General features: G+C 32.1%; 1 protein-coding gene across 1 annotated transcript in view; it reads left to right on the forward strand.

Annotated features, from left to right (window-relative positions):
• Window positions 1-764: 764 nt before the first annotated feature.
• The window catches only part of LOC145331275 (SET and MYND domain-containing protein DDB_G0273589-like), a 45,843-nt gene continuing 33,440 nt past the window's right edge, over window positions 765-13,167 (forward strand). The window contains exons 1-3 of the mRNA XM_080175895.1: window positions 765-863; window positions 2,232-2,272; window positions 2,944-3,002. Coding sequence (XP_080032021.1) covers window positions 765-863; window positions 2,232-2,272; window positions 2,944-3,002 — 199 coding nt within the window. The remainder of the gene's footprint in view (window positions 864-2,231; window positions 2,273-2,943; window positions 3,003-13,167) is intronic.

A 13,167-nucleotide genomic window follows, 5' to 3' on the forward strand; every position in this document is an offset into this window, starting at 1 on the left:
GGGCGATGGAGAGGCTATGAAGGAGCCATCATGGGGCTATAGTATAGCCTCTTATCATAAGAGGCGATATTAACGCCCCTTCAAAGGAGCTATTAAGAGGCCATGAAGGAGCTATAGCATAGCCTCTTATCATAAGAGGCGATATGAACGCTCCTTAAAAGGGGCTATCACATCGCTCCATATGATAAGAGGCTATGCTATAGCTCCTTGAAGGAGCTATAGAAAATCATCGCCCCATATGGAGCGATGTCATGGAAAGGACTATACCCGAAAATGGACAATAAATGGTTAATTTCCTTTAGTCGCGTAGCGATCACAGAGACCCCCCCTCTTAATTTAAAATAAATAGAAAATAAGGGAGATAGAGTGGTAATTTGTCGTATATTATAGTTTTACCTCAGGTTAGGTTAAATGTAGTACAGTGCAGCACCACATCGTTAGGGCTCCCCGCAGGGATTAGGCTCAAAATAAAAACTCTTATTTTACATAAAAATATGAGGGTGTTCTGTGCTTGCTAAGCACATTAAGGGAAAGTATCGAATAAATTGATGCAATCCCCAATTATGATAAACTAAATTTTTTTTTTGTAGATTAAAATAATTGGATTTGACCATGCTAGTTAAAACTTACCAATTAAGATTAAATTAAAGAACCAAAATGTAATCCAACACATTACCTAAACCTTGAAAATAATAATTACTAAACAAAATAAGACCCACAAATATTATTTCATACTTCTCATGAAAATATTTTTCAGACTCGAAATGTTAGACTTACTAGATGAGAATACAACCCGGGCAGTTACTCTGGATCAGAAGCTGTGCCAGCTATTTCAGGGAAAAGAAGGGGCGCACAAATATAAGGTCAGTTATTGCAAGGAGGAAGGTGACAATGGGCTGTTTCAGTCCTCAAAGTATAATATAAACGTTTTCTTATTTGTTGGCTTAACAGCCTTGGGTACTTTTCTTAGATTTTCTTAGGTTTTAATAGGTTAATTCGTTTACTTGAGTGTTCAAACATTTCAACCACTAATTTTAATCTAGAGAAGCAGTAATTTTGTGTATCATCATTGGGACGCACATCAATCTATCGGCCATTGTCTTATCCCTTTTTATCCCTGCCTCCACCCCTCCTTACTTAAAAAATATATTGGAATAACTACTGTGGACTGGAGATTTAATCCTGCGTAGCCTATATCTGCAGTACATTAACCCAGCGGGTCTACAAAGTATCCCATATAACCTGACCTAACCTGACCTAATGAAATAGACAAACAAACTGAAAAACCCCTTATTTTAAATTTTTAAAATAAATTTTGTTTTGGTTATTTCCAGACTTTCTTTCTATCTTTTAACATTAGATTTCTAATTTTTATGCGTTAGAAAAAGAACCAGCGGCCCCGCCCCTAGTATCTAAGAGCTCTGTAGGAAAGGAGTAAGGAAAGTAGCTTAAAATCAAACTCATGTAACCTAAAACCATCCACGGTCCTATAAGAAGCTTCCATAAAATGGAGAACTCGATCAGTTTAGTAGTCATCAAAATATTAAGTTATAGACAAGAAAAACTTACTACTTTACATTAAACTAGCGGCTACGCCCATAGAGGCCTCTAGTGTCACTTTATTTTTATTTCGTTCAAGTCTCTACTTAAAAAGTTTTTTGTTGTAATTTCACTTGGGAGGGTGGTGGTAACCCCCCACAAAAAAAAAATAGTTATAAATCTTCCCGGGACCTATGAGAAGCTACCCTGTTAAGAAGAACCCGATCGGATCAGAGGTGTGCGAGATCCTTCGGTACAAACAAACAGACAGACTAACATACATCCTACATTACTTTATCATAAGGATAATTAGCTTTATCTTTTCAATGATAATTAGCTACCTGATCCCTCATCTAAATTTTCCATGGTAGAAGTGCAATTTGTGTAATAGGGAAAGGCATTTTTAGTGTATTTTATGCTAAATAGTACAACTAGGGAAGGATCGGACATGGGACTGAAAATTATACTGATCCTCAAAGTTATTTCAAAAATTCAGAAGGATTAATTTTGTTATTAATAATTAGGGGGTGTGCATCAACTTATCTACCAATGCAGTATCCCTTAAGATCCCTGAGTACAATTAGGTCCAAAATAAAAAAACGTATAATACAGTAAAATTGGAGAAAAAAAGTATTTTGATAGAGTAACTTTGTATTAGTTAAATGTGTTTTATCTTAATTGTTATTTTTTAGGAAGCAAAAACCATCGAAGAAAGAATAAACTGCTTATGGAGGTAAGGCATATGCATAAATATTATTTGATATATACATGCATAGGTAGCCGCATTGTGGAGCCACTGTTTTTTTGGGGACAATTTCAATTTCAACTCAAGTAAAAAAAAACGGTTACTGCTTGAGGCTTCAGACTAAAGTTTCATGAACTTTAACTGTTATTACTCTCTAAATGCCTGATTACAACTATTACAAACTTATTACAAATAACACACACACACACACACACACACACACACACACACACATGGCCAAGATTTTATTAATTGATTTATCTGATTTTGCTGCTACATTACTTATCACACACCACAAACTTAATAACATTGCTAGCTACAAAGAGTTATTTATTAAATAAGGAAAATTTGGTTTATAAAAAAATGAACACAAAGTAAGTTAATATGGTTGTCAGTATATAATATCCGTTGGATTAGAACTATTTCTTAGCCATACTTAAAAACAATGTATATCATCGTATTAAAACAAATTTCCACGAATAATGAAATAAAAATCGGGGTTAACAAAACTGGTTTCAATCATATAATTGTTCAATTTTATTATCCGCGGAAAGCTGTCCAATGGGATAAGTTAAATACCTATTATATTTAAGAAGATTAAACACATACAAATTACAATTTAACAAAAACACAAAATTTTAAGACTTTTATTTTTTCAGGGTGCAGCTTCTTCAAGACATGCTGAAAAGATGTAATCAAATCAACAATAAAAGTGAAGGTAACTAAATTATCAATAAAAATTACTGGCAATTACTGCTCGTTTTTTATCAAGATTCTTGAAAGTTCCCAAAGTTTTAAAGCGAACAAATAATAGAAGGCATTTATATGACTTTGGGTACCAGCAAATGAATATTCTAATGTTCTTTCCCTTCCTGATTCTTTGTATATAGGTAACCAGGGATAAATAGGGGAAGATGTATCTCCTTTTTTGTTCAAACAATCGAAGTATTAAAAATCAACACACAACCTTTAAGAAACAAATCGATTGTAAGACCTTTGTTTGCAAGTTCTAACCGGGCATAGTAATGCGGGTTTCGACTCCTGATGGTCAAAGATATTTATGATTACTTGGATTTTACACCTGATTTTCATGTACTATAAAAAAGTGAATCTTGTAGCTGTCTAAAATAATGATCCACCCACTTTACTTCATCTTCTACCCTCCTACTGGATGTGCAATCTGAACAACAAATAATGTTAGCAACATAAATTGACGACAATTTTTTAATATTGTTTATATAATTCATTCTCTGCTTTTACAATAAATGTCCCGCGTATTTCATCAAGTTTTCAATGTCTCTAGTATAACCCGGTGTAACTATACTAGAACATATTGTTATTGAAATTGATATTTGAACTAATTTGAAATATTTAGGAGAAAGTCGGAGATATAGGGAGATAGGAAACAAATATTTTCAGGTCAATTTTCCTTAATTTTTAACAATCTTAATAGCATGCTCATTATTTACTAAAAAATATTTACAGTCCGTCCGTCTGTCCGTTTATCTGTCCGTCCGTCCGTCCGTCCATCCGACTGAAGCTTAAGATCTCAGTAACCACTAGACCGATCGGATTCTACTCTTCAGGGAATATACCTACTGGTCCTGTGGTGGTTTTAGGCTATTTTATTAGGGGGTGGGACACCCCAAACAAAAAAATCACCCCCATTTTTTATACGAATTTCACCTCAACTTTTTTTTATCATCTCTTGGGGCAAAGCCCCTAGAGGCTAGGGGCGAAGCCGCTAGTTTGATATATAAAACATTTATGTTAGTTGAAATTGAATGTAAAAATTTTAAACTTGAAAATCATGAAAAGTGCCTTTTTTTCATTGTGAAAACACCACAGTGAGAAAATGCGCGAAAAATCTGACTTTAAATATTTGCTGTACGTCCGTATGGCACCAGGTCAGAAAAAAGTTGAGTAAAATGAAGATAAAAACTTTCTAACAATAAATATTTGTCTTTTATAAATTAAAACCTTCATCTACAGACAGATCAGTTCACGTACAAACTTCCAACTTGTCAGTGTATTTATTAAATAGCTTTTATTCTATTTAAACTAATGACGATCTACTATTTTTTCCCTTAAAAATTAATGGGCTTATTTTTACTATTCAACCCTAGAAGCTTCTCTACAAAATTTTTACATAGGGGCCAGTCTTTTTCTTTCTCATGTGAATAAGTTTTGATAGCAGTTTGAACTTAACAAAGCAGTCGATTACATATTTTTTCTACTTTATTTGTTAATCAATGACTTTTTAAATCGAAATGATAAATTCAATAACAAATGATCGTATATACAGACAAATGCCTCCCTTTCTTTTTCAAAGATATCTTTCGTCTGCTTCTAAATTATTTTCTGCTACTTAACTGTGTTAATATAAGCGACACCATTGGTTGAAATTCAATGACCCAATAGAAGGGTTGCACAAGGTGGTTGCGATGGTTAGATACAGTTATTTAACCCTTTCTCCCTCAAATGTTTTACCCTAATAATTGTACTAAAAATATTATTTATACAGGAAGGCGATTGGAAAAAGGCGTCTATAAATTTTTCCTCAGCCATATGCTACGCTCCTTTGAATATCAAGAAACAAGGACGAGACCTTAGTTTGGCGTTTGCTAACAGGTACCAATTGTATATAAGTAGCGCAGCTCAGTGGAAAATGAAAACTAATTATAAAGTTTCTAATTTACTATCAATTTTTATTAAAGCTTATAAAAGCTAATTCTAAAAGTAACATGATCTTTTTCTGTCTGTCTGTGTGTGCTAAAGGATCTTGCAAACTGCTAAACCAACATGATTTTATTTTTTTTAACAATGAAGCTTCTCATAGGTTTTTAGAAGGTTTAACACTATGTTGGGGGTGTGTATCACTCACCATCCTCCCAATATAATTTACCTTTAGAAAAAAATGACGTACTTTTTTTGAAATAAGGGGGAGGAGTTAAAACGCTCAACAGGTACTTTGTTTGAAGGCACCCACATAGATTTTAAACAAAACTAAGTTTCAGAAGAAAAGAATGCAAAACCAAAAATGACACTATCTATAAAAGCAAAGTTTATCAATCTACAAAGGAGAAAGAAACTTAAAGTAGTTAATACCTAAGAAATTCAAAATAAAGCATGTGGATGTCTGACTGTCAGAAATGAAAGTTTCCTTACATTTCTTCTACAATTTACATATCACTGACTACCGTTAAAACCTTCCTTAATCATTTTATTTGTTTCAAAAAGCTTCTCTATTTGTAAACATGATGATTCTAATCTTTTACTTTAGATCAGCTGCCTTGTACAGAATGGAGAAGTATTCTGAATCTCTCAAGGAAAATTTTCTTCATCCACCTATTAAAGTATCGAAGCTACTCTATACGTTTGTTTACACATAGATTTTGTTTATTCGTTTTTTGTAATTAGTGTAGGTACTTCTAAACCGCTGATTTTAGTTTTAATGTTTGGACTAGAATATTCTCTTTTTTTCTCTTTAATTTTTCTTTAACACTCTTATTAGTTGGCCGTATTCTTTGCCTTTTTATTTCAAACAGATTCGCTACTCTTAGACGTAATCGTGTCCATTTTTTTTAAATTGAGGAACGTTCCAAATTTGCGTTTTTCTTCTTTGTATTTAGTCATCCTTGTCGTTTGCAAAAATAAATGTGCATTTTGTATTGAAATTTAAATACTTTATTCTAATTTTCTTATATCCAAAGCGTACTTTTCATATTGACAATACATTTTGAATAACACATTTTTCGAATTTTAAATTTTGAAAAAGAAAACTATTTTTATTATGGATCAAGCTTTTTCATTAATTGTATCATTAGCAAAGCCACTTAATGATAAGGGCTATGTATATAAAACCTACTCTATAAATAAATTAAATATAAAAATATTTTCACTTTCAGTTTTGTAGCTTGGCTGTAATATATATTTTCCAGTATGGCTTAAAACTGATTAAAATCCGTATGTATTAGAACCGGTTATCAGCCATACTGAATAATCACGTATTGCATTGTCTTCAGACTATTTTTCACGGATATCAAAACAAAAATCATTAAATTAATACCAGATTTGTTATGCGCGAAAATCTGTCTATAATGCGATGCGATAAATAACTATTTTAAACATTACATTTACAAGCAATAATTATATTTTGGCTTGTTTATGTTGCGCTTATTTTGGACAACATGGTTCTTGTTTAAATCTTAACTCTGGATAAAGATGATTTAATTGATTAGGATATCCAATATGCGCTGGATTCTGGCTACCCCGCAGATTTAAGGTAAGTCCTTTTATTCTATACCAGTGACTTCGACAATAATCTTGAGGCTCTACAATGAGGAAAATTAGCCCAAAACTTTACTATTTTATAGTATGGATTGTTCTTGATTTTTAAAACGAAGGTTTTCTAAAGCTAGGTACAATTTAGAAATCATGTAAACTCGGCAATAATTACCAAAAGGTCGTATATGCCATTCTCAAACAAAATGCATTTGGACTAAATTCATTTATATGATATAATCATCAAATTCACTTTAGTTTTGGAATACTGATTCTTAGGATAATTAGGCAAAATGTTATTAGTGAAGCATTCATGTAATTAACTTTTAAAATGTAGTTAAGTGTCTCGTATTTGAGTAACCTTGAGATAAATATTTACAGTACATTGTTTTATTTAGACTCTTATTGTTTCAATCTACATATTGTTAAACTTGCTTTTATGAATGTTGTAATCCTTGTTTAATCTTTGCGTCAATGGTCTTTGTATGACTATGAAATAGCAAAGAAAGAGGCTTTTGTTACACTAGTCCCCAAAATTTTATAATAAAGATTTCTTATACGTTGGCTTAACAACTTTGGGGACTTTAGTAAATTTTGATTTGAATCTTCACAATGTTGAGTGTTCAAACGTTTCAACTACTAATTCTGTAATTTTGTTTATCATTATTGGGGATGTACATTGATTTATCAGCCATTGTCTTATACCTTTAGATACCTGTTGAAAAAGTGTACGTTTCATGAAAATGTACAGTTTTTTTTCTTTGCAGATGTGCAATAATTCATATCACGCATAAGGGGAATATTACTTTATAAGAAAATTTTAAAACTAAATATACAATTTAGTTTGCTTCGAGTAAATGCAAAAAATTTTGGTTAAGAAAAAAATGCACCGAAATTCAAACATTAATTGAAGAATAGGTTTCCTGAGATAAAAAAAATTAAAATGATTTTGAAAAAAATTGTGAGAAAAAAGTATTATTACAATTCTTTTTTTTTTATACAGGGCGTTTCAAAAAAAAACTGCGTTTTCCAAATTTGGGAAACAACCATTAGGAGTACAAAAAAATAATTATATGTCAATATTCTCTATAAAAATATGCATCGAAATTGTTACAGGTGTTTTTTAAAATCTCTGAAAATAACGGCGCATTTTAAAGCATAAATATTTCAAAAGATGGGTATGATGCATTTTTCTGGTAGAATTTTGTGCTTTAAGGTTGGTTTCCAAAAATTTATTCACTTGAAAACAACATCTTAATACGGCCAATACAATTTTCTACCAATTACACTAAAAATTTCATTTAAAATTCCCTCACTGAAAACAAATATTCAGTTTTCTTTTTGTATACTTAAGAAACATGACCTTAAAAATTGCTCATGTTCGTAAATCCCAAACCCCTCATTTAATCCAATAATCCTTTAATTTGATTGACAGGTTAAGATATAAACTCATAATTTATCCATAATTTGTAATTAAATGCTTTAATAAAAAAAATTCAAACTTCAATAACTTTTTTGTCTTTAGAGATTTTTTTGTCAAATAAAAAGGAGTTATTTTCTTTTTACTATAACCTACGTTATTAAAGAAGATTCTTTTACTGCAAATGTATCACAATCAAGAAATGTGAAAAAATGACAAATTGCAGTTTCTTAAAAATGCTTTTGGGAGAAGCTAAAAAGCATTTCACCTTTAAAACTCATTAAGGTACTTTTCTTATACCTTTTTCTAAATTAATATTGAAATTCTACGATTTTTTTTATACATAATAGAAGAGTTATTTTAATTTTTCTTGCACAACATTTTTCACATAAAGCATTTTTGGAAACTATGTACCTATCATAGAGGCTGTATTTTTAGAGATAATGAAAAACACCTGTTATAAATTTGATGTACATTTTTACAGAGAATAAGGACATATAATCGTTTTATCTGTAATCCTTCTGGTTGTGTCAGAAAAACGAAAACGCAGTTTTTTTCTGAAACACCGTGTATAAAAATAGTCTTTTTTTTTAGATTTTCAAAAAACGCAAGGATGCTTGAAAAATACTAAAATTTACTTTAAAGTTATATATTAAAATAACTGTTGTAGTGTTTCAGAACTAAATAAGCAGAACATTAATTTCTAAGTCTAAACGAAATTTTACATTTATTTGTAGCATAAATATATAGTATACAGTAAAATGACATACTTTAATTTTCAGGATTTGATTATAGAGCTGCCCCCGTTATAATACTTTACCTTGTTGTCCTAAGAATCTTTAATCCAAAAATCAGATGAATAGAATAATCATACCATACAAAACTTTTTTTTCAAAATGTTATTACAATAATGATTATAGAGTTGGTACGATTTCTAAATTTTACCTAACTGTCTTAAGAATCATTATAGAAGGTAGTAAATTGATAGGATAACCTTAGTATGCCTAAATTAACGAAAAGAGCTAATCGTTACGGACAGACGTACGGACCGACCCTAATTATAGAAAAACTTCACTTTTAATAAGTCACGGAGAAAGGGGGGGGGGGGGTATTTCGGATTCACTTAAAATTGTAGGGATAATAACACCAAATAATTTGTAGGTACAAAGTAATGGAAAGAAGAATATATTGCTACAAGAAATTGGGAAATAAGGTGAGTTCAGGAACGAAGGGATAGGATAATATAATAATCTTCAACCCAACCAATTAATTAACTCTTACGGGTAAGGCTCATGTCCATAACACTTTAACGTCTAGTACAACAACCAAGAATACCTCTTTTTTCTCAAAACACCTGGGATATTAGGTTAAGTAACAGACAACCAACTCTTTAATTGCTCAACCTTGGTCTCGAAGTCTTTTGCGCCTGTTTTTGGCCAGGGCCTTCCCCCTACTCTAACTATTAAAAGGGACGTTTGACATTGTAGCAATAGGAACCAATTTCAAGAGCCAAGATTCAAACCCGAGGATGAGCGAATGCACTACGTTATCTTCCACCCTAGTTAATTGATTTCTTTGGTAGCTGATGAAAGTTTGGGAAATAAAGTGATTTAGATTATTTAGACTGCAATTGTACTCCCTGGGCAAGTAGTTTAAAAGGAAGAGATACTTCTTCTAAAGAAAATCTATTCTAGTATAGCTACAAAGGGATAAATATCCGCTGGATTAGAATCGTTTTTCAGCCATACTGGGAAATCACTCAAAGTTTTGTATTTTTGACAATTTTCCACGAATATTAAAATAATAATCATAAAACTAGTTTATGTTATCCCGGGCTTGTGGCCCTTCGGGACTAACAAAGCTGGTTTAAATCTTATAATGTTTCATTTTAATATCCAAGGAAAGCTGTCAATAATACGATGCAATAAATAACTGTTATATCTTTATTTCATAAAATATATCTATCCCCCCCGTTGAGATAAAATTTATGAGGTTTTTTTATTTGATAAATTCATTCACAGCTAGGTAGCTTCACCCTCATCCTTTAGGCGTATCTTTGTAAGTGTAACAAGTATGAAGCTTTTCTATAATACAAAGTAGAACGAAGCTGTCTGAAGCTTAAGATCTCAGTAACCACTGAACCGATTGGGCTCTACTCTTCAGGGAATATACCTACTAGTCCTGTGATAGTTTTAAGCTTTTTTCTTGGTGGGGTGGGACACTCCCAACCCCCCTCAAAAAATGAAAAATACCCCCCCCCCAAAAAAAAAATGTCTTTCTATTTTCTGGGAGGTTATCTTCACCCTCCCAATAAAAGATAAAATCCTACTTTTGGTTTTCCTTTTCCTTTTTAAAACTCATATTGAAAATTGGGGAAGAGAGTCGACTTCCCCCCTTCCCCCCCATTAAATGCCGGTAGAGGCTTCTATTGGCGTAGACTCTCTAGTAAAATTAAAAAAATACTAAAACCATCTATGTATGTAATACTCCTTTAAAATCAAGAACTCAATTTATTCAGTAAAAAATGTAAAACCTGACGCCTCTATATAACACTAATCGCTACACCTCTAGGGGCACTTGGGGTACATTGGGGTGAATATCGGTTTAGCGGTTAGCGAGTTCATAAGCAATAGACAGATTAACAGACATCCTGCTACTTTGAGATAAAAAGGCAGATTTTTTTTCGTAGGTGGCAGTAGATTCGTCTTTTTCTGATTTCGAGGAGTCTATGAAGTCATGCAAATTGGGTAAGCATTAGTAGTTATTTATCGCATCGTATAATAGACAGTTTTCCGCGGAATTTAAAATAAGAAGATTTAGACCAGTTTTGTTAGCCCCGAAGGGACGGATAACAAAAGGATCATAACAACAGTATGGCTTCAAAGCTAATTAATATTTGCTGAACTAGAACCGGTTCTCAGCTATACTGAAAAAACTGGTTTTAATCTTATATTTTTTTATTTTAATATGCGTGGAAAGCAGCCTATAATACGATATGATAAATAAATAACTATTTTTCTGTCTTCATTCAATACGCGTTATGATTTTCTCTCCTAAATGCAAATTGTATTAAAAATTTAAATAATATCTTTCTTTTTAAGTCTCTTTTGAAATTTATTTAATATTTTATCACTTGTAAAACTTTTTTATTACTAGCGAAGCTACTCTATAAGTTAATTTGTTATTAATTGATGTCATGAAAGAAAGAAAACACAAAAATGTCTTTCTGTTACTTTTTATTATATTTTTTTTTCTTCCATTTTTCTTTACATTAAAGGTAAAATATTCAAATAACAGATCTATAGTATAGATGTAATATACAGACAACTACCTCCCTTCCTTTTTGAACGACCTTCTTCGTCTGCTTCTAAATTATTTTCCTGTTACTTAGCTGGTTAATTTTCAATGACCCAATAGAAAGGTTACACATGCACAAGGTGGTTGCGATAGGGAGATACAGTTATCTAATCCTTTTTCCCTCTAGTGTTTTACTCTAATATTCAAATAAACTATTGTTTCTTGGAGAAACGTTAAGAACAAAATAGTTTTTCTTAAAAAGAATTTTCTCCTATTGAACTTAATCACTTAGCTTCGCTACTCCTGGAACTAATTTTGTCATATAATTTCAGAGGGTCCTAAAGCTGAAAAAATAATGAGTGAAGCGAGAAAACTTTTAGCTGAAGGAAAGATATTTTTAACAAGGACAAAATTGTACATAAAACATTTTGATTCGTTGTAAATTCATCAAAAAATATAAATGAAAGCCTATTACACACAGACAAAAATAATATATACACCTTTTACTAGACATATAGACAGACATAAATAAGGAAATGACCTAGTAAACAGACACCCAAAATTTAAAACAGGCAGACAGACATACTGACAGACATTTATACAAACAGACAAATATGCAGACATGCTGTCATACAGACAGAAGACAGACAACAGACAGACAACAAACAGACAACAAACAGACAACAAACAGACAACAAACAGACAACAAACAGACAACAAACAGACAACAAACAGACAACAAACAGACAACAAACAGACAACAGATAGACAATGGCAGACAGTCAAATATACAGAGAGACAAACAGACATACAAGAATACAGCTGTACTGACATTTAAATACAGACAAATAGATAGAAAGACAGACAGGCATACAAAAAGAAAGACATACAGGCATATAGACAGACATCAGATAGACAACAAACAGAAAACAAACAGACAACAAGTAGACAACAGACATACAAGAAACAGACAACAGACAGACAACAAGCAGACAACAGACATACAACAGACATACAACAGACTGACAACAAACAGACAACAGACATACAACAGACATACAACAGACATACAACAGACTGACAACAAACAGACAAGAAACAGACAAGAAACAGACAACAAACAGATAACAGACAGACAACAAACAGACAACAGACAGAAAATAAAAAGACAACAAACAGACAGACAACCAGACAGACAACAAACAGACATGCAGACAGACAAATATGCAGACATATAGACATTCAGACAGAAGACAGACATCAGACAGAAAACAAACAGACAACAAATAGACAACAGACTGAAAACAAACAGACAGACAGACAACCAGACAAACAAACAGACAGACAAACAGACAGACAACCAGACAGACAACCAGACAGACAAACAGATAGACTACCAGACGGACAAACAGACAAACAAACAGACAACAGACAGACAAGAAACAGACAAAATACAGACATCAGACTGAAAACAAACAGTTAACAGACAGACAAGAAACAGACAAGAATACAGCTATTCTGACATTTAAATACAGACAAATAGACAGACACGCAGAAAGAAAGACAGACAGGCATACAGACAGACAACAAACAGACAACAAACAATTAACAGACAGACAAGAAACAGACAAGAAACAGACAACAAACAGAAAACAAACAGACAGACAACAGGCAGACAATCAAAGATACATAGAGATAAACAGACATACAAGAATACAGCTATACAGAATTTAAATACAGACAAATAGACAGACACACAAAAATTAATAGAGACATACAGACAGGCATACAGAGAGAAGGACAGACAGACAATCAGATTGCATCTATCAAACAAAGAATTAGGTGCTAAGCTTTAAATACAAAATTTGTGTGAAAACAAAGG

The sequence above is a fragment of the Acartia tonsa genome, chromosome 11, assembly GCF_053477335.1.
Source record: "Acartia tonsa isolate MP-2025a chromosome 11, ASM5347733v1, whole genome shotgun sequence".
Taxonomy (NCBI): domain Eukaryota; kingdom Metazoa; phylum Arthropoda; class Copepoda; order Calanoida; family Acartiidae; genus Acartia; species Acartia tonsa.